Genomic DNA, 23,181 nt, shown 5'->3' on the forward strand with positions numbered 1-23,181 from the left:
CCTATAAATGTAAGAGACAAATATTTGTATGAGACATAGGTAAGGTTTTTAAGAGAATAGGCTGTAGATAAGTAAGCAAGGATAGTGTAGGATCTGGGACCAGTTGAATGTGAAAAAACAAAAGTTTTGATTACCAGTTTCCAATACCATGTTGCCATGCATGATAAAATCTGCTTTGTATGCTCGGCAGGTTCAGCTGTTTTCCAGAGTTTTAGATCATCTGTATTTCCCTTGGAGTGATTTATTACTACAAGGCAACATTAAAACAATGTTCTCTAATAAAGTTCCACTATTTTCCACATCATTAGAGAATAAATAGAAAGAACCATCATCATTAGGAATTTTAGTCTTTACGTCCTTTTCCCAAGCAGAAATATAGGGTTGTATCCTAATTAGTGGAAGTGCAGTGGCATTTTCAAAAGCAATCTCCCCCGTTTTCTCTCTCTAGGTACTAACTCTCCAAAAAGCCACTCCTGGAGATTGGTGGACTCTCAGGAATAGAATAGGGTGCAGCAAGGGGAGCTCCAGTGAGAGGGGCAATTCCTAGAAGGCGCCCAGTTCCTCCAGCAAACGGAGTTCCAGAATAGTGACCATTCCTTCTGGTTCTGTAGACTGTTTATTACTTAGCATCGCAGTGGTCAGAAACCTGAAGCACATGATGGCAACTATTTATATATTTATTTGTCTGTTGCTAGCATTTCCACCCTATCCTGTCCCCCCAAAAAAGAAGAAGAAGAGCTAGTGCTGCTTACAATGGCTTGGTGACAAGTGCCAGCCCTGTGGCATTGGCTGGGTGGCAGGCTTGTGTGTATGTCCCTCTCTATGCTGTCTTTGTTTGGAAGTAGGAACCATCTGAACAGCTCTTCTCTTTGTCTCATCACAGCTAGTGAACAGAGTAGGACACCCTGCTGTACATTCTTGACATTCGAAGAAACTGTATTTTCAGTACATTCCCTGCATCCTCCTCCTCCATCTGTATTCATCTGCACACATTTGAATCCCACACAGTCCTTGCAAAGTTGTTTCTCCCCCCACCATCAAAGCTTCTTTCATTGCCTGTTTTTCAGGTGCTTGAAAAAAGACTGGGCTCCTGCTTTTGTTTAATGGGAATGTTTGTAAAACAAATATTATTTCCTGGCATTAGCTGCTCAGTTTTCCTCTTACCAAATCACAGCAAGTAAGAGGACTCTTTCTAGTTCTGGGAAATCAGATGGGGCTGGGAGTGAAAGAGAATTGTATTGGGCAATTATTAGTTCAGGGATGAAATCCATACAAGTGCTCTGAAGTTCTTTGAAGGTAAATAAAATAGAGAAAAACAATAAAAGTTTCAAGAGCACGTTGGAGAGAATTTTGCTTAAGTCACAGAATAGGGTTAACTGAAGCAATACAATGAGGCGGGTCTCACAATCAAAGAGACCCGCCTGGGGAAGGTGAGCGGGGAGAGCGGGCTTTTAAGCCTTCTGGCCGGGGGTCTACTCATAAGTAGCAGCGTCGTGGAGCCGCGTCGCAGCAACTCACGAGCAAAAAAACTGGGTTTGCGGAGTGCGCGCTCTGCAAACCTGGTTTAAGGGGAGGGTTACTTGAGCGGGTTACCTGCTCAGGATCCACCGGGCTCGTAGCCGAGCCCGGTGGTTCACACGGTTGTAGAAAATCGGGCTAGTGGAGGCTAGCCCGATTTTCTACAACCGTGTGAATAGCCTCAATGTCATGCGGCAGGGTAGAATCCTAGGTCAGATGTATGCTGAACAAAATAGGCAAGACTGTCTATTGCTGGATCAACTTTTCTCTGATGTATGTAACTTTGAATAATAGAACTGGATTAAAAGGACAAAACCCTTATTCCTTTTCCAATATATGTCACTACAACAGAACATATTTACTGTATGCCATTGTTTCAGAGTAGTTTACCTTTGAAAGAATTAAAGTTCAGCTGTTCTCTTTTAGTAGCATTTGCAGAAAAGTTGAACTGAATAAATGCACAGATGATTGAGTATAGGAATGTGAGTTTCTATAGCCCTGTACAAATATTATTGCCCCAGCTCCCCATGTTTACTGTGTGCATAGAGGGGAAAATAGGAGCATGCTAACTAGTCAAATCCCTCAAATTGGCATGCCCATCAGTCATGCCCCCTGGGCATCTGCATGGTCAGCATTTGTCCACTAATGGCAGCACTGAACAAGAGGAGGGTTCCTTTATGTGATTTGGAACTCTGGTTGGTCTATGTCAACTTGGTTGGGCCCCATTATCACTATGCTGTTTGTCTCCCTTCCTTATCAGCAGCAGCAGTCAGTGATTTGGGGCAGGGGAGGTAACAGAGTAACGATATGTGAGTAAGTTGTACTAGACCAGGGATCGTCAGTCTTTCAGAGGTGGTGTGCTAAGTCTTCAATTTATTTATTCTAATTTAAGGTTTGGTGTGCCAATAATACATTTTAACATAGAAGGTATTCTTCTCAATATAATTAAACCACAGTTGTATGTAAAATAAACAATTTTTTTAAAAATGCATAATAAGTTTATTATGTTTATTTCAACTTATTTAATAAGTTTATTAAGTTTATTTAACTCAAAATAAATTCAAATGCAGATCTTACCAGTTTATCAGTTTAGTTGTTCCTGGAGAAGCAGCATTTCTGAGAAATCCCCACTAATAATGTCCATCCCTGGATATAGATAGGAAGTAATTCCAGGGGCCCTTTCTTGATACAGGGGAAAAGATGAACTAGCACAGAAGAATAAATTCAGTGGTGCAGCCTCCTTTCAGGAGTCAGTGTGAGTGGCACTCAAAACCATTCCATGTGCCACACGTTGCTGACCTCTGTATCAGTTGTCACGGAGAGGGAGAAATAATGTTTCATTATTTCTTTTATGTCAAGATTATCAATATCAAGATTATTTGATTTAGCTGTTTTATTTTGTGCCACGAATGCCACTTTTTATGTATATGCATATGAACACACACACAAAAGGTCTTGTAGTTTGCAAACATGTGTCCTGTATAACAAAATCTGGACTTGGTGTGTAAAAGTACTCAAGAAAACTGTTAGAGTTTGTTCAAACCCCAAATCTAACCCCAACCCTACCACCAACCGCAACCTCATCTCAATGCTGAACCCAACCCCAGTGTTAACCCTAACACTTACACTAACCTTCACATTAACCCCAACCCTAAACTTTATGCTTATGCTAACCCTAATCATAACCCTGCGTTTCCAATTGGAGAATTTTCTTTCATTTCCCAGGAATGTAATGAATTTCCCCCAGGTTTTCTCTCTTTTCTCTCCGGTAGTGTGGGTGAGCTCTGAAACCTACCTGCAAAAATGACATGTTTTATCTTTTGTGGTTTGGTCTGGGAGTTTCATGTCATCTTTGGGGCCACTCACACAACCTACCAGGCGGGCAGGTGGAAGGCTTTGGAAACCTTGCCTTCCCCCCAGACACTCATGCTGTGCTTAATGAGAGCACGGAGAGCGCTCCTACATGATCAGTGCTGCTCTGTGCAGTGTGGAGCAGGGCAGATCACTCTGAGGCCAAGTCTCATTGTACTAGCCTCTGGGTATCCCCCAGCCCACTGTGTACAGTGCTCTGGTGGACTCCCCCAGGGAATGGCTGCTCTAGGCCTCCATCTCTGTGTCAGCGTGAGCTGCAAGCAGCCTGGGCTGACATACTATCCCTGCAGGTGGGCTAAGGGGACGCTTGCACCTTTAACCTAGGTTAAGAGCTGGGCTTCGGCACTGGGTTTGTCGCCACAGCACCACCAGGATCCGCGTGGAGCCTGGTGGCTCTCATAGGCAGTCAAGTCCAGGCTTAGCTGCCAAAACCTGGGCTTTGCTGTTCAAGAGAACAGCCTCAGTGGTTGAGTTTGTCAATGAGGCCCAAGCAGCTTGATATTAGAGATATAGATGCATAATTGGATCATAAACGTATCCCTACTTCTCAGTAAATATTATCATACAGGCAAACCTCACTGGTTGCGTATCCACGGTTAGGTAATCCCCCCTCCCCCACCTCGGCATGCACAATAAAATTCACCAATTAAAGGATTGTGGATCCGTGGGTCGGGGATTGGTGGAAATGACCTCCGAGATCATTTTGATGACAGGAGCCATTTTGTGGCTCATTTTTGTGGGAAATGTTTTTTAAAATGTGATTTTTCATGGAGGGAAAAACCATGACTTTGGATTCGTGGGGGGTATTGCTGGACAGCTGGGGATAAACAGAGCATGTTAGGTAACTCCCCTCCAACTTACCCCACTTTCAGTCCTTTTTGTCCCATTTTTCGCTGCCTCAGAAACCTAACCCCCCATTCCCATTGCCCTAGTGCCCCATTATCTGCGGTTTCTCGACCCATTCCACAGAATGGAACCCCTGTGGATAATGGGGTTCTCCTGTAGCAGAAGCAGTAATAATATAACTGTTTGGGCCTCACTGACTCACTGTCTGACATGAAATTCCCAGACATCATCTTTGTAAATAGGTTCCAGACTTCCAGACTACCACAAAAATGGAAAACCTCCAGAAAATGCATTGTTCCCATAAAATGTGGGGAAACTCTCCCATTGGAAAGCATGGAGAATGATACCTCACATAGATACAAAATGAACAGAATCACAGATAGATAATACAGTGATGGCCAGTGACAGTGGTTCCAGGGGGTAGTGAGGGCGGGGGAAAATACCTTTTAAAAACCAGTGAATGTCACCACCACTGGCACCCAGCATCCTGTGGGAAGCCTGGGAGGCCAACCCAGCTTCCCACGGGGAGCCTGCCTTCCCCCTCAACTGGCCTCCATGGATGTGCAGTGGCCATTTGAGTGGTCAGCATGACACCTGCCTTCTGTGCTGACCACTCAAATAGCTGCTGCTCATGTGCAGAGGCTAGCTGAGCAGGGTTGGAGCAACCTCCCCACAGGAAGCTGCATAGGTCTCCCATTTGCCTGTTTGAAATTGTATTTCCCCCTGCCCTTGCCATACACACCCTGGAACCACTTTTACCAGAGGAATGCTTGCAAATTGCAAGCCCATTTTACGTGTGTGTGTGTGTGTGTGTGTGTGTGTGTGTGTGTTGTGGCTTATAACCACTGGGGGGGGAAAGTATCTTATCTACTTTCTTTTAGTTTTACATACTGGGTTATACTGAGTTTCTGAATTGTCCATAAGAGTATAATCAAACAATTTATTTTCCTATTGGACCAACTCAGATGATGCCACCTAATTGGCCCACCAGGTTACATTGGGAGGAGAATGTATGCATACCTTGATCTCCCACCAAGTGTCCTGTCCTGGTACTGTATAATCACATGCGCCCCCTATCCCCTGAAACCTGTCCCCCATGTGATTATGTGATGATAGGGTGGTGCATTAGGGATGTGTGTGTACATGCACCTCATTGCATATTTGGGTACGCCAGTCAGGCAGTATCACCAGTCACCCCACTCTGTCACACTAGTAATTTTATTTGTTTGTTTGTTATCTATCTATCATATTTTTATACTGCTTGATATGTACATCTCTAGGCAGTGTACAAAATTTAAAATATTTAAAATATTTAAAAACAGATTAAAATACATGTCATAATAAAAACAATAGCACAAAACAGTTATTAAAACAAATTATTAAAATGGTTAACATTAATTCTAATTAAAAGCCTGTGAGAACAGGAAAGTCTTGAGGGTCTTCCTGAAAACAAACAGAGAAGGAGATGCTCTTATTTCAGCAGGGAGCATATTCCAAAGCCCTGGGGCAGCCACAGAGAAAGCCTGGCCTGGATCGCCACCAAACGAACTGGTGGAAACCGTAACTGGATTTCTCTAGAAGATTGTAACAGGCGGCAGGGTTTATGACAAAGGAGGTGCTCTCTTAAATAAGAACATAAGAACAGCCTTGCTGGATCAGGCCCAAGGACCATCTAGTCCAGCATCCTGTTTCACACCAGATGTCTCCCACCAGATGCCTCCGAGAATCCCACAGGCAGGAGTTGAGGGCACGCTCTCTCTCCTGCTGTTACTCCCCTGCAACTGGTACTCAGAGGGATCCTGCCTTTGAGGCTGGAAGTGGCCTTTAGCCCTCCAACTAGTAGCCGATGCTAACTTCCATGAACTTATCCAAACTCCTCTTAAAGCCATCCATGTTGTTGACTGCCACCACATCTTGTGGCAGAGAATTACACAAGTTGATTATGCGTTGTGTGAAAAAGTACTTCCGTTTGTTGGTCCTAGATTTCCTGGCAATCAATTTCATGAGATGACCCCTGGTTCTAGTGTTATGGGAGAGGGAGAAGAATTTATCTCTATCCACTTTCTCCACACCATGCATGCTTTTGTAGACCTCTATCATGTCTCCCCGTGGTCGTCTTTTTTCTAAAGTAAATAGCCCCAGGTGTTGTAGCCTTGCCTCATAAGAAAGGTGCTCTAGGCCCTTGATCATCTTGGTTTCCCTCTTCTGCAGCTTTTCCAGTTCTACAATGTCCTCCTTTAGATGTGGTGACCAGAATTGTACACAGTACTCCAGATGTGGCCGCACCATAGTTTTGTATAAGGGCATTATAATATTAGCCGTTTTATTTTCAATCCCCTTCCTAATGATCCCAAGCATGGAACTGGCCTTTTTCACAGCTGCCACACATTGAGTCAACACTTTCAATGAGCTGTCCACCACGACCCCAAGATCCCTCTCCTGGTCAGTCACTGACAGCTCAGATCCCATCAGCGTATACCTGAAGTGGGGTTTTTTCATCCCAATGTGCATCACTTTACACTTGCCAACACTGAACTGCATTTGCCACTTTGTTGCCCACTCACCCAGTTTGGAGAGATCCTTTTGAAGCTCCTCACAGTCTGTTTTGGATTTCACTACCCGAAAGAGTTTGATATTATCTGCAAATTTGGCCACCTCGCTGGTTACCCCAACTTCTAGATCATTTATGAATAAATTAAAAAGCACCGGTCCCAGTACAGATCCCTGGAAGACCTCACTTCTTACTTCCCTCCATTGTGAAAACTCTCCATTTATACCTACCCTCTGTTTCCTGTCTTTCAACCAGTTAGCAATCCACACATGTACTTGTCCCTTTATCCCATGACTGCTAAGTTTCCTCAGGAGTCTTTGATGAGAAACTGTGTCCAAAAGCTTTTTGGAAGTCCAGGTATACTATGTCAACTGGATCACCTTGATAGACACACTTGTTGACACTCTCAAAGAACTGCAAAAGGTTTGTGAGGCAAGATTTACCTTTGGGGAAGCCATGCTGGTTCACTCCCAGCAGGGTCTGTTCTTCTATGTGCTTTACAGTTTTATCCTTGAGGATGCTTTCCATCAATTTTCCTGGAACAGATTAACCGATCTGTAATTTCCTGGATCACCCTGGATCCCTTTTTGAAAATTGGTGTTACATCTGCTACTTTCCAGTCCTCCAGTACAGAGCCCGATTACAGGGATAAGTTATATATTTTAGCAAGGAGGTCGGCAATTTCACATTTGAGTTCTTTGAGGACTCTTGGATGGATGCCATCCGGCCCTGGTGATTTGTTAGCTTTCAGTTTTTCCAGACAGTTTAGAACATCATCCCTTGTCACTTCTATCTGACTCAGTTGATTAGCCTCCATCCCTAAAAAGCCTGGTTCAGGAACAGGTATATGCTCAGTATCCTGTGCTGTGAAGACAGACGCAAAGAACTCATTTAGCTTCTCTGCAACCTCCATATCCTCCTTAATCATCCCTTTCACTCCCTCATTGTCTAATGGTCCAACCGCCCCCCTGGCAGGTTTCTTGCTGCTGCTGTATTTAAAGAAGTTTTTGTTATTTCCCTTGATACTTTTAGCTAAATGTTCCTCAAACTCTCTTTTTGCCTCCCTTATTGTCACCTTCCCTTTAATGGTTTCCTTGACTTTACCTGTTAGCCATGCTGGCATCCTCCTGGACTTAGTGGTACCTTTCCTCCTTTTGGATATGCAATCTAACTGGGCTTCTAGTATTGCAGTTTTGAGTAAACGCCATGCATTCTGGAGCAAAGTGACTCTCCTGATTTTCCCTTTCAGCTTTCTTTTCATCATATACCTCTTTTTTGATAAGTTTCCTCTTCTAAAATTCAAGGTATCTGTGTTAGACTTCCTTGGTGATTCTCTCCCCAAATGTATGCTGAATTTGATGGCACTATGGTCACTGTTCCCTAAAGGGTTGGTGACAGTGACATCATGCATCAGGTCCTGGGTGCCACTCAGAATTAAGAAGAAGGTTGCCATCTCTCTGGTTGGTTCTAAGACCAACTGTTCTAGGGCACAGTCATTCAGCATATCTAGGAACTGGACCTCTTTGTCATGACCTGACTGTGAATTTACCCAGTCTATGTGTGGGTAATTGAAGTCACCCATTATTACAGCCCTGCCTCTCCTTGACGCCTCCCTGATTTCCTGGTGCAACTCCCAGTCACTGTCAGTGTTTTGAGTAGTACGTTTCCTTTCAGGCCTAGTATTGTCACCCACAGGGTTTCTGTGGAGGACGCCGGTCCACCTAGGTTTTCTAGCTTGTTAGATTCTATCTCTTCTTTAACATACAGTGCTACTCCACCTCCAAGGCACCCCTCCCTGTCCTTTCTATAGTGTTTATATCCAGGGATAACAGTGTCCCACTGGTTCTCACTGTTCCACCATGTTTCTGTTATGCCCACTATATCTATTTCTGCGTTAGCAACCAAGCACTCCAGCTCACCCATTTTGGCTCGGAGGCTTCTGGCATTAGCATATAAGAACCTATACACTGAATCTCACACCTGATGTATGTTATCTTTCTTTGGACTCTTTGACCAGCTGGCACAGGCTCCTGTCTGCTCTGTCCCTTTCTGTTTTATCTGAGTCCTTTGCACCCTCGCACGTTAAAGGATGGCTTTTGTTGAACCGGATACTGCCCAGCTCCCGTCGGCTATTCCTCAGGTGTCATTTTAAAAGCTGCTCTGCAACCTTTTTGATTTTAAACGCCAGCAGTCTGGTTCCATCTTGGTTCAAGTGCAGCCGGTCCCTTTTCTACAGGCCTTGCTTTCCCCATAATGTACCCTAGTGCCTAACAAATCTAAACCCCTCCTCCCGGCACCAACGTCTCATCCACGCATTGAAATTCCTCAGCTCTGTCTCTCTCACTGTACCTGTGCGTGGATCCGGTAGCATTTCTGATAATGCTACCTTGGAGGTCCTGGACTTCAATGCACTACCTATCAGCCTAAATTTGATTTCCAGGACCTCCTGACTACATTTCCCCACATTGTTGGTGCCAATGTGCGCCACGACAGCTGTCTCCTCCCCAGCACTGCCTAACAGCCTATCTAGACGCTGCATGATGTCCACAACCTTCGCACCAGGCAGGCAAGTCATCGTGTCTCTCTATACCTCTAATGATCGAATCACCCACTACAGGAGGCCCCCAGCCCCCGGAGGAATATCCATTGTGCCAGAGGATATGGGCTCATCATCCATGGAAGGGGTCACTTCTAAAGGAGCATTTCCCTCTTCCTCAGACTGATGTCCTCCTTGCCCAAGACCTTCATTCTCCCTGACAGCAGAGGAGCTATCAGACCTGGAATGGGATGCCTCTATCACGTCCCTGAAGGTCTTGTCCACATGCCTCTCTGTCTCTTTGAGTTTCTCCAAATCTGCCACCTAGGTCTCAAGGGGACGAATTTGTTCCCTGAGAGCCAGGAGCTCCTTGCACCGAGCACACACTCATGACTTCTGCCCATGGGGCAAATAGTCGTACATGTGGCACTCTGTGCAATACACTGGGAAGTGCCCCCTCCCCTGCTGACTTTCTGTCTTCATACTGTTTTTGTTGGCTGTTTACGGTATTTAGAGATAGTTTATTAGAAGGATAGGTCTCAGCTGTAATGGTCAGCCATTTAATTGTCCAAACAGCCTTTCCCAAGAATATGGGGGAGGGATTTGTACTTACGTTCTCTTCTCCACCAGGCTCCTTGTGATCACAGGGGCTTGTTCCAGGCTCCCCCGCCCACTTTCTGATGAACTCCTGCAAAACTCTAACGTCCTGTTTGCTATTCCTGTTCGCTATGCTCTTGGGCCCTCACCACTTATGAAGTGAAATAGCCTGGATCCAAACCGTTAAAGGCTTTAAAGGTAATAACCAGTACTTTGTATTTCACCCGGAAACTTCCTTTCATCTGTTCTCCAGTATTGTGCATCAAGTGTTCTTCCCACAGTAATCAAGTTCTGAATTTGGTTTTAGTACTTTTGCTGTGTGTTAGATGAAACCGCAGAGCCTCCAGATTCAGATTTAATCTTGTAACACTATTAATCCATTTGTTAACATTTGTCTAGTAATCTGTTGCCATTTGACATTTTCACCTTAAGTAAACAACAACAAGCCCACTTGTTTCTCTCTTGTACTTCCAGAAAATTAGGTTATAATTGTTTTATGAATTTGTTTGGAGTGATGTATCACCAGATTTTCTCCTTGAGTGAATCATAAGAGAAGTTGCTGCTATGTTACCATAGCTATTCCAATCCATCAGTTCTGGTAGGTTTGCCCATGTCTTGTGCTCACTTTACTATACATTTCTTCCCTTGTTCCATTTCACATCCATATTTTAATATTCCATATATAATTTTGATGAAACATGCCTTTTATATTTGCTCCTGGTTATTCTTTTGAAATCTGTGTGCATAGCTGTGAGTCTGTTTATGTAGCTTATGGAAAGAAGAGCTTTGGGCCATTCACATGACTTACTGGATGGGCAGGTGGGTGGGAGAAAGGCTTCCCAAACGTTGCCTCTCCCCTCCACCGTTGATGATCAGTATGTGCCTGGTGGGAGTGCGGAGCATGCTCCCACATGATCCCCACTGCTCCGTGCATTGCGAAGCAGCGTGGGCAGGGGCGTAACGAGGCTGGAGTGGGCCTAGAGACAAAATTTTAAAATGGGCCCCTCGCTGATACACAAACACTCACTTCATATGTGACTTGCCTCTGGGGGGCCCCTCGAGGCGTGGGGGGCCCCAGGCAGCCACCTCCCCTTGCCTGATGGTAGTTATGCCCCTGAGCGTGGGTCAGTCTGAGGGCCTCTGGGTATCCCACAGTGGACTGTGGGATTAAAATTAATGGGAGAGCAACCGGCCCTATCCAACTCCAGCACAGCATCCCTCCATTGGCTGTTGCTGGTGTCTACCTTATATTCCTTTTTAGATTTTGAACCCTTTGGGGACAGGGGACTATCTTATTTTATATACTTTTTCTATTTAAACCACTTTGAGAACTTCTGTTGAAAAGTGGTATATAAATTGTCATAGTAGTAGCAGTAGTAGTAACATGGGGCTAAATGTCAACTGTCTTGTGATAATTTACCACTGGATATATTAGGTTTTCAATGCTCCTGTGAACTCCTGTGAATTAAAATAAATGTCTTCTGCTGCTTTGTACAAGAGGATTGTAGTCACATACAGGACCGGGTCTGACAATCCGTGAGACCCGGTTTGGGGCGGTGAGCGGGAAGGGAGCTCTGGGCAGCCGGATCGGCCGCCCACATGATTGCCGGCTCCAAGCCGGAGCTGGCGGGGGCTGGGGAGCTTGGGGGCCACGTGGCCCCCAGAAGCTCCAGTATGCCCTGTGTGAGTGCGCAGGGCATACTGGGGAGACCCTCGGAGTTGAAAGGCAGCTTTCTGCCTCCCCTCTGGGGGTCTACTTGTGAGTAGGCGTGGTGCTCGCTCCGCAAACCTGGTTTTGGGGCAGGGCTTCTTGAGTGGGTTACCAACTCTAGAACCACAGGGCTTGCAGCTAGTAGTGTGCAAGGTTCGGTTCGGGGCAATGGAAAAGCCCTCCGGACCGGTCCGGAATTCCGGCGGTCCGGAAGGGCGGGGGACTGTCTCTTTAAGCGGGGTGGTGGTAGTACTTCCCCCCCACCCGCCGCTCTTCCCCCTCCGGTGCTGGTGCTTTAAAAAATCTTCTTGGGGCGACAGAGTTCCTCCCTGCCGCCTCTGCCCCCGTCGTTGTCCTTCTAAGCTTGAAACGAAGAAGAGCTAGCGGCGCACATGCGCCCTTTGCGGCGCGTGCGCTCGTCTTCGCTGCTGGCACGTGTGCTGCATGATGTATGTGGGGCGCGCGTGCCAGCGGCAAAGATGAGCGCGTGCACAGCGAAGGGTGCATGCGCGCCGCTAGCTCTTCTTCGTTTCAAGCTTAGAAGGACAACGACGGGGGCAGGGGAGGCAGGGAGGAACTCTGCCGCCCCAAGAAGATTTTTAAAAGCACCAGCGCCAGAGGAGGAAGAGCGGCGGCGGGGGGGGGGGAGTACTACCACCACCCCGCTTAAAGAGACAGTCCCCTCAGTGCCGGACCATGCTTCTGTGGTTCCGTTCACATCCCTACTTGCAGCTGAGCCCGGTGGTTCTGATGATCTGCAAAAATTGGTCTAGGCTCTCCTAGCCCAATTTTTGCAGATCCTCAGAATAGCCCCACAATGTTTTGAAATACCTTGCTGCTTGTTTTTGTAGTGCATATGTGTTTCACAGCTGATTCTGGGGCAAAAAAATATACATTACAAACTATATAAAGCAAAAATCAGCACATATTGATTGTTTCATTTACTTAGCAACTAGAAATGAAGAAAAAATGGAGGAAAATTCCAAACACACATGCAAAACAACCCACTGAATTGAAATGATCAACTGTTGGAGATTATCATCAGTGCCTGAGGTGTTGCCTTTTATTAACTCCCTTTGCTGTTAAATACCTGGCTCAAGTGACAAGGAAATTCCCCAAGCTACTGAAAGGTAGAAGCTGTATAAGATAACACTTCATTACATAAACCAGTTAACAGAAGATTAGAGTTTTATGGAGAATTTATTTCTTAAATTCTTTTCCCAGCAAGTGAGTCATCACTTTTATTTCTCGCCTTTTAGACTGGAAATGGGATAAAGCTCAACAGTAAGAGTTCAGTAATGTCTTTATTAAGATCAACTAAAACATCTCAAATTAATGAACAAGATTTCACATTCCCCAGAACAGCTCCTCAGGCTGGATATTAAGCAAAACAAAAGAGGAGGCAGGAGGAAAAACCTGGACACTATGAAAAAGCCCCAAAGTTTGCAGTAGAGATATAAAATATTTGGAAATGTTGAAGTTATGGAGAAAATTTGTTTCCTCTCAATTTATTTGGTGGCAGGGGGGAACCAGGACATTTTGGGGAAAATTGAAATATATGTGATACTCCTTTCTTTCTTTCTTTCTTTCTTTCTTTCTTTCTTTCTTTCTTTCTTTCTTTTCTTTTAAAACGCCGTTTACAGTTCTAAACTCACTCTGTTTCTTTAGGAACATAAAATTTATTATATATACCCTGCTTTGCTCATAACATTAATCATGTTTTGTATATTGTATTTAGAATTATAGTTTATTCAGACAATAAGTACAAAGGTACTAATTGAACTTACTTTTAAATGTTCTTCATTTTTGTTACAAATGGATTACAAGTTGCAGAACTCCAAGTAATTTAGCGTCTCTTAGTTTTTGCCAGTTTATGAGAAGCCGGCAAAAGGTTAAAGCTGAAAACAGAAGCAACTGGCTACTTAAAGTGAAGTGCCCTATTGATCCAAGAGCAGGGCACTTGCTCTGTGCATCCCCAAAGCTGGTCTTCACTTCAAGTGAGTTCGCAAAGGTGCTGTCACTACTGATTCTTTCATCATCATTACATTGACTAGCCTCCCATTATTACCAATGGGAGGATTGTTGCTGCAATGATGAAACAAGAGCCATGGAGTGCTGCAAGCTTGATAGAAGTGAGGACACTGTTGGGGATGCACAGAATGAGCGTGCAAACCCTGCTCTTGGATCAGCAGGCTGCTGCACTGTATCTAGACCCACTACCAACATTATAGGAAAACAAAAATGTTATGATGTGTTCTGGACTTAGTTTCCTCCAGTGTCAAGCTGTAATGTAGTTGCCAATTCAGAAGTGCAGGCACTCTCTATGACAGCCCCCATGGCCATGTCTGAGAAGCTGAAAAATACCAGTGCTCCATCCCTGCCTGTCCCCACTCCACTCCACTCCTGGTGTCAAGCAAATACAGAAAGCACCCATTTTCAGAAAGAGGAAAAAGAATGAAAAAATGCAAGGACAAGTTTTTGCCATGTGGAACATTGTCTAATCAGTCTCACTTTCTGAGCTATCACTATCAACAGTCTCAGCTTCTGATGATCCTTCATTTTTATCATCTTCATGGACTTCTCTGAAAACTGAAGATTTGCCCGGATTGTGATGAGCTTCTCTACCTTTTCACATGTACCCCCCCCCCTTGAACTGGTGTATTTCTAAACACAGACCAATTTATTTTATATGCTGCTGGAGACAGAATAATCTGAAGCAAGCAAGAAACTTGGGAGAGTAAAGGCCAGAACACCTTTTCTTAAACGAATATATTTGAACACTTTTCTTAAGCATCCTTGACATCCTGAGTACTGAAGTGCACATGAGAGAAGGGCTGTGGAGACACCCAACTGGTGCTTGCGTGCAACTCCCCCTGTCCCTCTACACATGTCCTGTTGTGCAAGAGGTAGAAGCATCCCTGCTCTGGAAGTGCTCTGTTACACCCCATTTGCTCAGATGTGTGATTGTTGCCACAGCCACACTCTGAGACTATTCTTTTGACTAATGCAGGGGAATTAGCTAGAATAGAGTGCAAACAAAGTAGCTGGGAAGTTCATTGTGAGTAAAGGCAAAATCAGAGTTAGGGTACCTCAGAGGCAGTAACTGACTCAAGATACATTTCTTTTAAAAATAAGGGTTAAATTTATTAAAGCTCACAGAAGCACACAAGACTAAAGAAGTAATTGGCTATCTGTCATGAAACCAATGACAGAGATCCCAACAACAGGATGCTTGCTGATCCTTAAGCAGAATACCCAATTCCAGTTGATATAAACTGAGGTTCCTAACATTGAGAAATCAGGGAGAGAGATGAGGGAGTGATAGACAAAGAGAAACAGAGTGAGTCACAATCAAATATCTATCCTAATCTGTCTGCATAGCTGGTGTGAATTGATGGGAAGGTTGTCATCCTTCTCTGTGTGGAAGAAGGCAAATTGTCTGTTCCTTTAGGTCAGGCCTGCTCAACTTCGGCCCTCCTGCAGATGTTGGCCTACAATTCCCATAATCCCTGGCTATTGGCTGCTGTGGCTGAGAATTATGGGAGTTGTAGTCCAAAAACAGCTGGGGGGCCTAAGTTGAGCAGGCCTGCTTTAGGTTATGGAAGGGTCTGAGGGGTCTCGGCAGGTCAAAGAAGCAAGCGTCTGAAATGATGGGTCACACGGGTGGGACACACATGGTGACCCACTTCAGAAGAGCCTCCGCAATGGAAATGGAAGGGAAGGGGCCAAGTCAGCGACAGTTTTGGTACAGTGGAGAGGCAGCGTGGATTTAGGCTACTTAGGCGCCCAACATTAAGTCAGAGCCTTCTGGAACTTGGAGTGCACTGAGATGTTTGAGGGGTTCAGCGAGGCACATGTAACAGGGAGGATTTGAGCACAAACATGAGCACATATTGGACTGGAAAAACTGTCATCCTCCTTATAGAATGTTCCTGTCTTTCAGGCAGGGTGAGGTACACATCTATGTTGGAAATGACCTTTAATTTCGCATAACAAAACAAAGGGTTTGATTAGCCTAGGGTCCTCGAAGCTCTCACTAGTATTCAGGTACAGAACACAAAGGCAGTCATGTTGCTCTTAATTCAAGCTCTTTTGTTCTTAATGGCCAGTGATTCCCATACATTATGCATAGGGGGATGTTTCTCCCTCATAATACGAACATAGGAAGTTGCCATATACTGAGTCAGACCATTGGTCCATCTAGCCTCAGTGTTGTCTACACAGACTGGCAGTGGCTTCTCCAAGGCTGCAGGCAGGAATCTCTATCAGTCCTATCTTGGAGATGCCAGAAAGGGAACTTGGAACCTATATGTTCTTCCCAGAGCGGCTGCATCCCCTAAGGGAAATATCTTACAGTGCTCACATGTAGTCTCCCATTCAAATGCAATTAGGGTGGACCCTGCTTAACTAAGGGGACAAGTCATGCTTGCTACCACAAGACCAGAAAGGGAGGTGTCTGATTGCCCATGGCTACTCCCATTCACTTGTACGTGGAACTTCTCTGGAGTTCCCTCAGACTTGGAAGCTAAGTCTGTACTAATATGCTTACCAGATATCAGTTATGCAGCTTGTTATCCCAGTGCTGCTTCTCCTCCTCCTCCTGAACCATTGCAATTACTTTTTTATATCTAGGGCATCAGGAATGCCAAATCAGGAAGGCTGATTGCCTTCCGGCATCTGAGAGCCAGATCCTAGGCGCAATGAAGGGTGTTATGGGGAGAGAAACACAGTGATGCGGGCAGCATCTGAAAGAGAAGAAACACATTCCTGAGAGCCAGAGATTGTTTCCTCTCTTTCAGTGTGCTTCTGGAGCATGGGCAGAGTGGGGATATTTCAGCTGCTTGTGCAACAGTGCATGTACAGAGGAACTGGGGGAGTTGCACACATGAAAAGTCCCTCTTTACATATTCATTTTGGTAGTCAGGATATCAGACAAAATCTATGATATCTCTGATATCCAGATGCAAATTTGACTTGAAAAGAAATATTTTTGCTGCTCCATATTAAGGTCGTTCACACAACCATTTATCCTCGGGTCGGGGGTGAGGGGAGGAGGCAGGCGTGTTCTTACTTTCCCCCACACATCTGGCTTGATTTTCCTCCCACCATGCCACGTGTTCACACGATTAACATTGCAGTGAACAGAGCAGCAAGAGAGAGGCCAGGGGAAGGAAGCCCGGCCTCTAGGAAGCCCACAGTGCACTATGCTGCTTATGCAGTGCATTGAAGACATTCTAGAGACCAGGACACTCCTTACCTCAGCTTCTTTGGTAGGGTGGGCTGCTGGCATAACATAAGATAGACACCAGCAACAGTCACTGGAGATAGGGCCAGTTACTCTCTCCCTGCTAAATAAAATAGAATCACCACTTTAAAAGGTACCTCTTTGCCAAGTTAGCAGGGGTTAGCAGTGTTGTTTTCCAGACTAAAGCCAGCACATGTGAAGCATGGGGGGGCAGGATGATGATCTCCTTTTCCTTCCACAGCTGCCTGCGGCCACCTCCCTAAGCCTTGTTAGTCAGGATGCCAGCCACTGTCTTTTCAAGAGCTGTCTTCAGCAGATGATTCTACAAAATGATTACCAGCATCTTTAAACCACCCAATAATAGCTACACTTGAGGGATGGGGTAGTCAGACTTAGTGGAAGTGGATCTTTTTTTTTTGGCGGCGGGGGGCAGGGTATATTGGATTACCACCCTATTTGTCAGTCAGACCAAACAAGCCACCCTATTTGTATTTAAAGGTTAGACTGGCAGGTATTTAGCTCAAGGGCAAACTAAACAATATACACAAGTGCTGTGTGCATATTATTAGGGTTAAGTGAAACATACATACATGCAGACTCACGAGTCTGTGATGTTGAGTGGAGGAGGTGTTTAATCCTTCCTCCAATGGTCATTTTTCTTGACCAAAATAACAGGGCTTTTAAAGCCCTTTAACTCGCATATCCTCCGGAATGTAGGGAGTGCATCCACATATCGCCCAGATTTACCCTGAAGTCCCTGTGAGTCAGAGGCGGAGCCTGACCACCGGCGGTGGCCCTGATGACCCCGTCCCCCACGTCTGACATCAAGTGCGAGGGCTAGCCACACCCTCGCATCTGACGTCAGACGCAGGGGCATGGTCTGGCTCCCGAATGGAGCCTTGACGCTCAGTTCGGGAGTTGGGATTTAACTTCTGAAGGGGCCACACGGCCCCCACTCACAAGCTAAACCTGCACCCCCGTGTCTGATGTCAGACGCGTGGGGCATGTCGGGGCCACGAGGCACGGCCCCTGATTGGGCACGGCACGGGTTCTTTGAATCCGTTGGCCCAATGGTGGCTTGGTCCCTGCTTTGAGTTATCGGGGAGCAGTTCACACCAGAGGCGTAACTAGGGGAAATAGCGCCTAGGGCAAGCACTGAAATTGCGCCCCTGTCCAAGCAGGAATGATGGGACTTGTAGTCAACAATATCTGGAAATCCTTGTTAAAAGGAACACTGTACCATCTAGACATGGTTGTTGATCAAAACCTGAAAATATGAGCCATCTCTGTAAAAGACTTAGAACAACAGTCAGGAGTTATGTGAGGATTCCAAGTGTCATTTTCTCTGTCTCATCTCATTCTTTTCAAAAAACATGACTTTGTCCTAGAGGATCACCTGCCCAAATAGCCACTAGCAAAATAGGGGAAGAAGAAGGTGGTGGTGGTGGTGGTGGGGTGTTTATAAACCAGTGAATGATTCCTGCCAGCCTTTGTCTTATGATGACTGTTGGCTCATGATGGGGTATATGTGCATTCACCACACCAGTGCTAACTTTGACACCAAGAGGGAGGAAGAGACATTAGTTTGCCACACTAGACAGAGGCATTTGCAACAGGAGCAGGCAGCCAAGTTCTGCCAGGGCCAAAACCAGCCCCTGCCAGACTAAGAAATCATTGTAATTTGCCCGTTCCTGTCCCAAGCAGTGTGCTGTTCTTTTATTATTGACTCTAACTCTCAAATATCCCAGTCATGGATGGAAAATTCAGGGTCAATTTACAAGAGACACATTTTCTACATGGAAGTTTCTTCTGTGCAGGTGTTGTGCAGAAACCCATGTTTAGTGACCGCCAGGGGCATAGCAAGGTTGGAATGGGCCAAGATGAGATTTTAAAATGGGCCCCCAGCCCATCAAAGTCCAGGGCCTCCACACATCCCAGGCCGCCAAGGATTTAAGTCTGATATTTCAAAATAAGTATGCTGCCTGGAAATACATTTCACTGAATACAAACATGCACACTTCACAGTATATAGTGATATACATTGAGTACTATATATTTGTGCTACTTTTAATGCCTAGAACACACTAGCAACGCTAATGATTAAAATGGCCCCCTCGCTGCAGATTAGCAAAGGAGACTTTCAACCATGCAGGGTGAGCCTATGTTTGTTTTCTCAGAATTCTGAACAAATTCAGTAAAGTTTGATTCCAGGAGGTTTTTCACACGAGGCTTTTAAAGCGCTTTAACACACATCTCCTCTGGAATGGAGGAGCTGCATTCACATGTCGGCCAGATTTACCCTGAAGTCCCTGCAAGTTATTGGAGAGCAGTTCACACACAAGAAAAATAAAATAAAATAAAAGCACAACACATGCTTCACAGTTCTCACTCAGACCTTCTGGGTTGCAAAACAACTTGAACATAAGTGCATTTGTAAATGAATGAAAGAATAAATGAATGAATAAATAAATATTTGTTCCAGAAGTTTTTGTAATTTTCTGACATGAAACAAGCCACTTATAGGCCTTATATAGTTTTTGTTTTTAAAGCCAGCACATTTTTCAGTCTGTTTTAAATTAAATATTCAGAGACTTCTCAGTCTCGCCCCACCACCCATATCAAAGCCCTATGGCAAGCAGATCCCTATATATGGGGGTAACCACAAAAAGGAATTCACAGCCTACCTTGCAAAAGCTGTGCTGGATGGTCTGGTCTGCTGCTGGGAGCTCTGCCAGCCTCCTTCCTGGCTTGCTGGGGCCTGCCGAGTTCAGGCTTCAGGGAGGCCTACTTGGAGGCCTCTCTGGAAGCCCCGCCCACCCGCCGATCAGCTGAGAGGCGGGGAGAGAAGAGCTCTGCAGTTTGCAGGCTGCTCCGATCCTAGGCCTCGTTGCCGATCCTAGGCCGGAGCTGGAGGCAAGTGGCTGAGGGGCCCTGGGGCTGGGCAGGTGGGCAATGGGGTGGGGTGGGGGTGGCAGGAACTGGCGTGGTGCCCCCACCTCAGTGGTGCCTAGGGCACGTGCCCTGCCTGCCCCCCCCCCGTTCCACCTATGGTTCACACACAATTCAGGATTTTCACTCAGTATTAGAGTGTAGCCTGGTTTATATCCGGAATAAAATAATCCACTATTTGTGTCGGTTTTTGGAGACAACTTTGAGTTCACAGTAAAGCCTCCCAGTAAACCCTGCTGTTTATAAAAGCCCCAGCTGATTTTTTCTTTGTTCTCTGAGGCAGAGGGAGTAGCTTGCAAGGGTTAATTTGATCAAGAACAATGACCAGCAGAGAAAGGGTAAGTATCTCCCAGTTACTGCTTTTCATTTAAAAGAAAGAAAAGGAAAATGAACAAAATAACACAAACTTCATTATATGCATTTGTATAATGTCCAGTTCTTTTCTTAAAATAGGATTAGACAAATTAAGAGAGGACAGGTTTTGGCCTGGATAGCTAAATGGAACCTTCATGTTCAAAGGAAGCATATCTCTTAAGACCAGAACTGGGCACAAACAGCAGCATCCATGCTCTGCTTTTGAGCTTCCAAAGACATCTGATTGGTCACTGTGATAAAACTGAACATTCAACTTGAAAAATGTTGGTCAGATCTTAAAGTGTGCCGTCAAGTCTATTTTGACTCCTGGTGCCGACCGCTGTGGTTTTCTTTTGGTAGAATACACAAGGGGTATACCATTGCCTCCTCCCGCGCAGTATGAGATGATGCCTTTCAGCATCTTTCTATATTGTTGCTGCCTGATATAGTACCAGCGGGGATTTGAACCGGCAACCTTCTGCTTGTTGGTCAAGCATTTCCCTGCTGCGCCACTTACTGTAAGGTGACTAGTCAGATCTTACAAGGAGGTAATTCCAATTTTCTTTGAAAGGTGTGAAAATCACACAATCTGTGCACCAAGAACAGTTTGCTTATTTAAAAGAAGAAACAAAAGAACATTATTCTGATACCAAACATGCATTTCCAGAAAATTCATAAGTATGGTACAGCCCTTAAGTTTGGATCTTACGAATAAGTGCTGAGTCAATTAGGTAGCCAGGTAGCTGATTCGTGTTTTTCTTCTTACTTTCAGATGCCAATCAGTCTCTCCACCACCTCTTCTGTATCAGCCAAGAAGCCCGACATATCCCCTCAGTGACAGTGAGGATTCCTGCCGCTCCAGCAGTTTCACCAAAGTTTCCAATTCCAGAGTCCTCCTCAAGGATCGGACTAACTGGGGAATTACCTTGAGAAGCACTTCCACTTCCCCCTCAGACACTGAATCTCCAAACCACCCCCTCAAAGCTGTCAGCATTGGATGCTTGGACAAAAGGCTCTCCATTTTCCAGACTGAAGACCAAAAGGAGGCTCCCAAGGAAGCTGAAGATGGGGAGGCAGTAGACAATCGTCAGCTTACACGGAGCACTCTCTCCTTGGGAACTGCAACTAACCTGAGGAACCTTTCCCTCAGCAGAGTCAGTGTCCACTCCCAAGCACTAGATATCAGGCAAAAGATATCGGAATGGGAGTGCCGCAAAGAACCTTCCCCTAGAATGAGCGTATGCTTGGACAAGAGGGATGTTGGGGATAGATCAGGCAGTGAGGGCTGCCCTAGTATGCTGCCTTCTCCCTGCAGTGAAAAGACCTTTGAATACAAAGGGTTCCGAAGGATGAGCCGAACGATTTCTGAATGCTCCTACCCAGAAACAGAGGAGGAGGAGTTCCTGGACAGAGATTCCTGCCACAGGTTTGAAAAGAGGCCAAGCAGAAGTGAATCTTCAAATGCTTTCCTCAAAGGACATGCCAGAAAAGAGAGTTCTGCTGTGCTAAACAGAATTCAGAAAATTGAACAGGCATTAAAAGAACAGCCTGGCAGGGGTCTTCCTCAGTTGCCAAGTAGCTGCTATAGTGTTGACAGAGGAAGAAAAAAGTCTGTGACTTTGGGTATTCCCGAGGGCTTAACTGAGAATGCAACTGATAGCAAAGCAGGGAATGTTACTTGTGGGAGTAATCCAGAGACTCCAGCTGAGACTGAGAAAACTGGTAAAACACAACAAGGACTTAATGCTACTATTAGTTCTGTTAGTCCTAAGCTGCTTCCTGAGAGCCTGGTTAACACAGCGGTAAACCCTGTGCCCAAGCCCAAACGCACCTTTGAGTACGAAGCTGACAAGAATCATAAAAGTAAACCAAGCAATGGTCTACCTCCTTCACCTATGACTGCTGTTCCTCCCCCTCTCCCATCAACCCCTGCGCCTCCTGTCACCAGGAGACAGAAAAAAGAGTCACGCTTTCACAGAAAATCCCAAAATAGGTAAAGATGGAGATCTATTCTCAAATAATTTTAAATATTATGCAGTCATTTCTGCATAAGAAGAGACTTCTCCTTTTAAGGTAGTACCTTTCAGATGAGAATGAATGAAAGCTTAATTTGATTGGAGCTTTTGTGCTATACATATGAATGCCTTGTGTGTGCCCTGCAAGTTGGGGTTTGTCATATGCATTTTGTTGCCCCCAAAGGATATGAGAGTTTGCTAACAGCTGCAGCTGCTAGAGGAACATTTATTTTAACAACCACAACAAAAGATAATTGAGATTCGTGGTTTTTATTTTGTGGGACTGCAGAGTTCTGAAATAAGGAGCATATGTTATTACTTTTGTAGCAATTTTGAGTGTACGAAGAGCTTTACTGCTTTTAGTTTTCTTCACAGTAACTTTATGAGGTAGGATTATGCCCAAGACCTTTCAATGAATTTCATGGTTGTGGGGATTTGAACCTGGCTCTCTCGTATCCAGACTGAACAGTTGTTAATTGGTCCTCCCTACAAGGTGTTTGTGTTAAATATTACAGTTTTAAAAGTGATTCTTTATAAGAAAGGGACATTTGGCAGCCTTATACATAGTTTCCCTAAATAGCCCTTGGCTTCTGTTTGTGATTGGTCAGCCATCTTGGTAGTAATTTATGCTGAGTCACCCTGGCAAATTCATACCATTCGTCATGAGTAGGTGGAGCATAAATCATCCTGGCATTGTGAGCAGACCAGGGTTGTATACACACTGCACAAGAAGAAAAAGCAACCGAAACAAGATATTCTGTAGCAACGTAACATGTTCTGCACCTGTAAAAATGAGTTTTACATAAACATGCATACATTTGCTTATTTTTCGCACAGGTTATTCTGCTTATGTTGTTCATGGGGAAGATGCAGCATAATGAACGCTACTCCCAGACCACTAGAAATCCTACTGAGCTCCACTTTTGGTTTGCACAGTATTGGCACAGATTCCCAGAATACACACAGCCCTGAGTATGAGGCGAGTCT

At 45.1% G+C, this 23,181-nt stretch overlaps 1 protein-coding gene across 13 annotated transcripts in view; it reads left to right on the forward strand.

Annotated features, from left to right (window-relative positions):
* The window catches only part of DENND2B (DENN domain containing 2B), a 300,704-nt gene that overhangs the window by 148,626 nt on the left and 128,897 nt on the right, over window positions 1-23,181 (forward strand). For 11 of the 13 annotated variants that reach the window (XM_053271120.1, XM_053271139.1, XM_053271128.1 and 8 more), the window contains one exon: window positions 20,952-22,172. The exons of the other annotated variants lie outside the window; for them this stretch is intronic. In XM_053271120.1, coding sequence (XP_053127095.1) covers window positions 20,952-22,172 — 1,221 coding nt within the window. The remainder of the gene's footprint in view (window positions 1-20,951; window positions 22,173-23,181) is intronic. 13 annotated transcript variants of the gene reach the window in all.

The sequence above is a fragment of the Hemicordylus capensis genome, chromosome 1 (assembly GCF_027244095.1).
Source record: "Hemicordylus capensis ecotype Gifberg chromosome 1, rHemCap1.1.pri, whole genome shotgun sequence".
NCBI lineage: Eukaryota > Metazoa > Chordata > Lepidosauria > Squamata > Cordylidae > Hemicordylus > Hemicordylus capensis.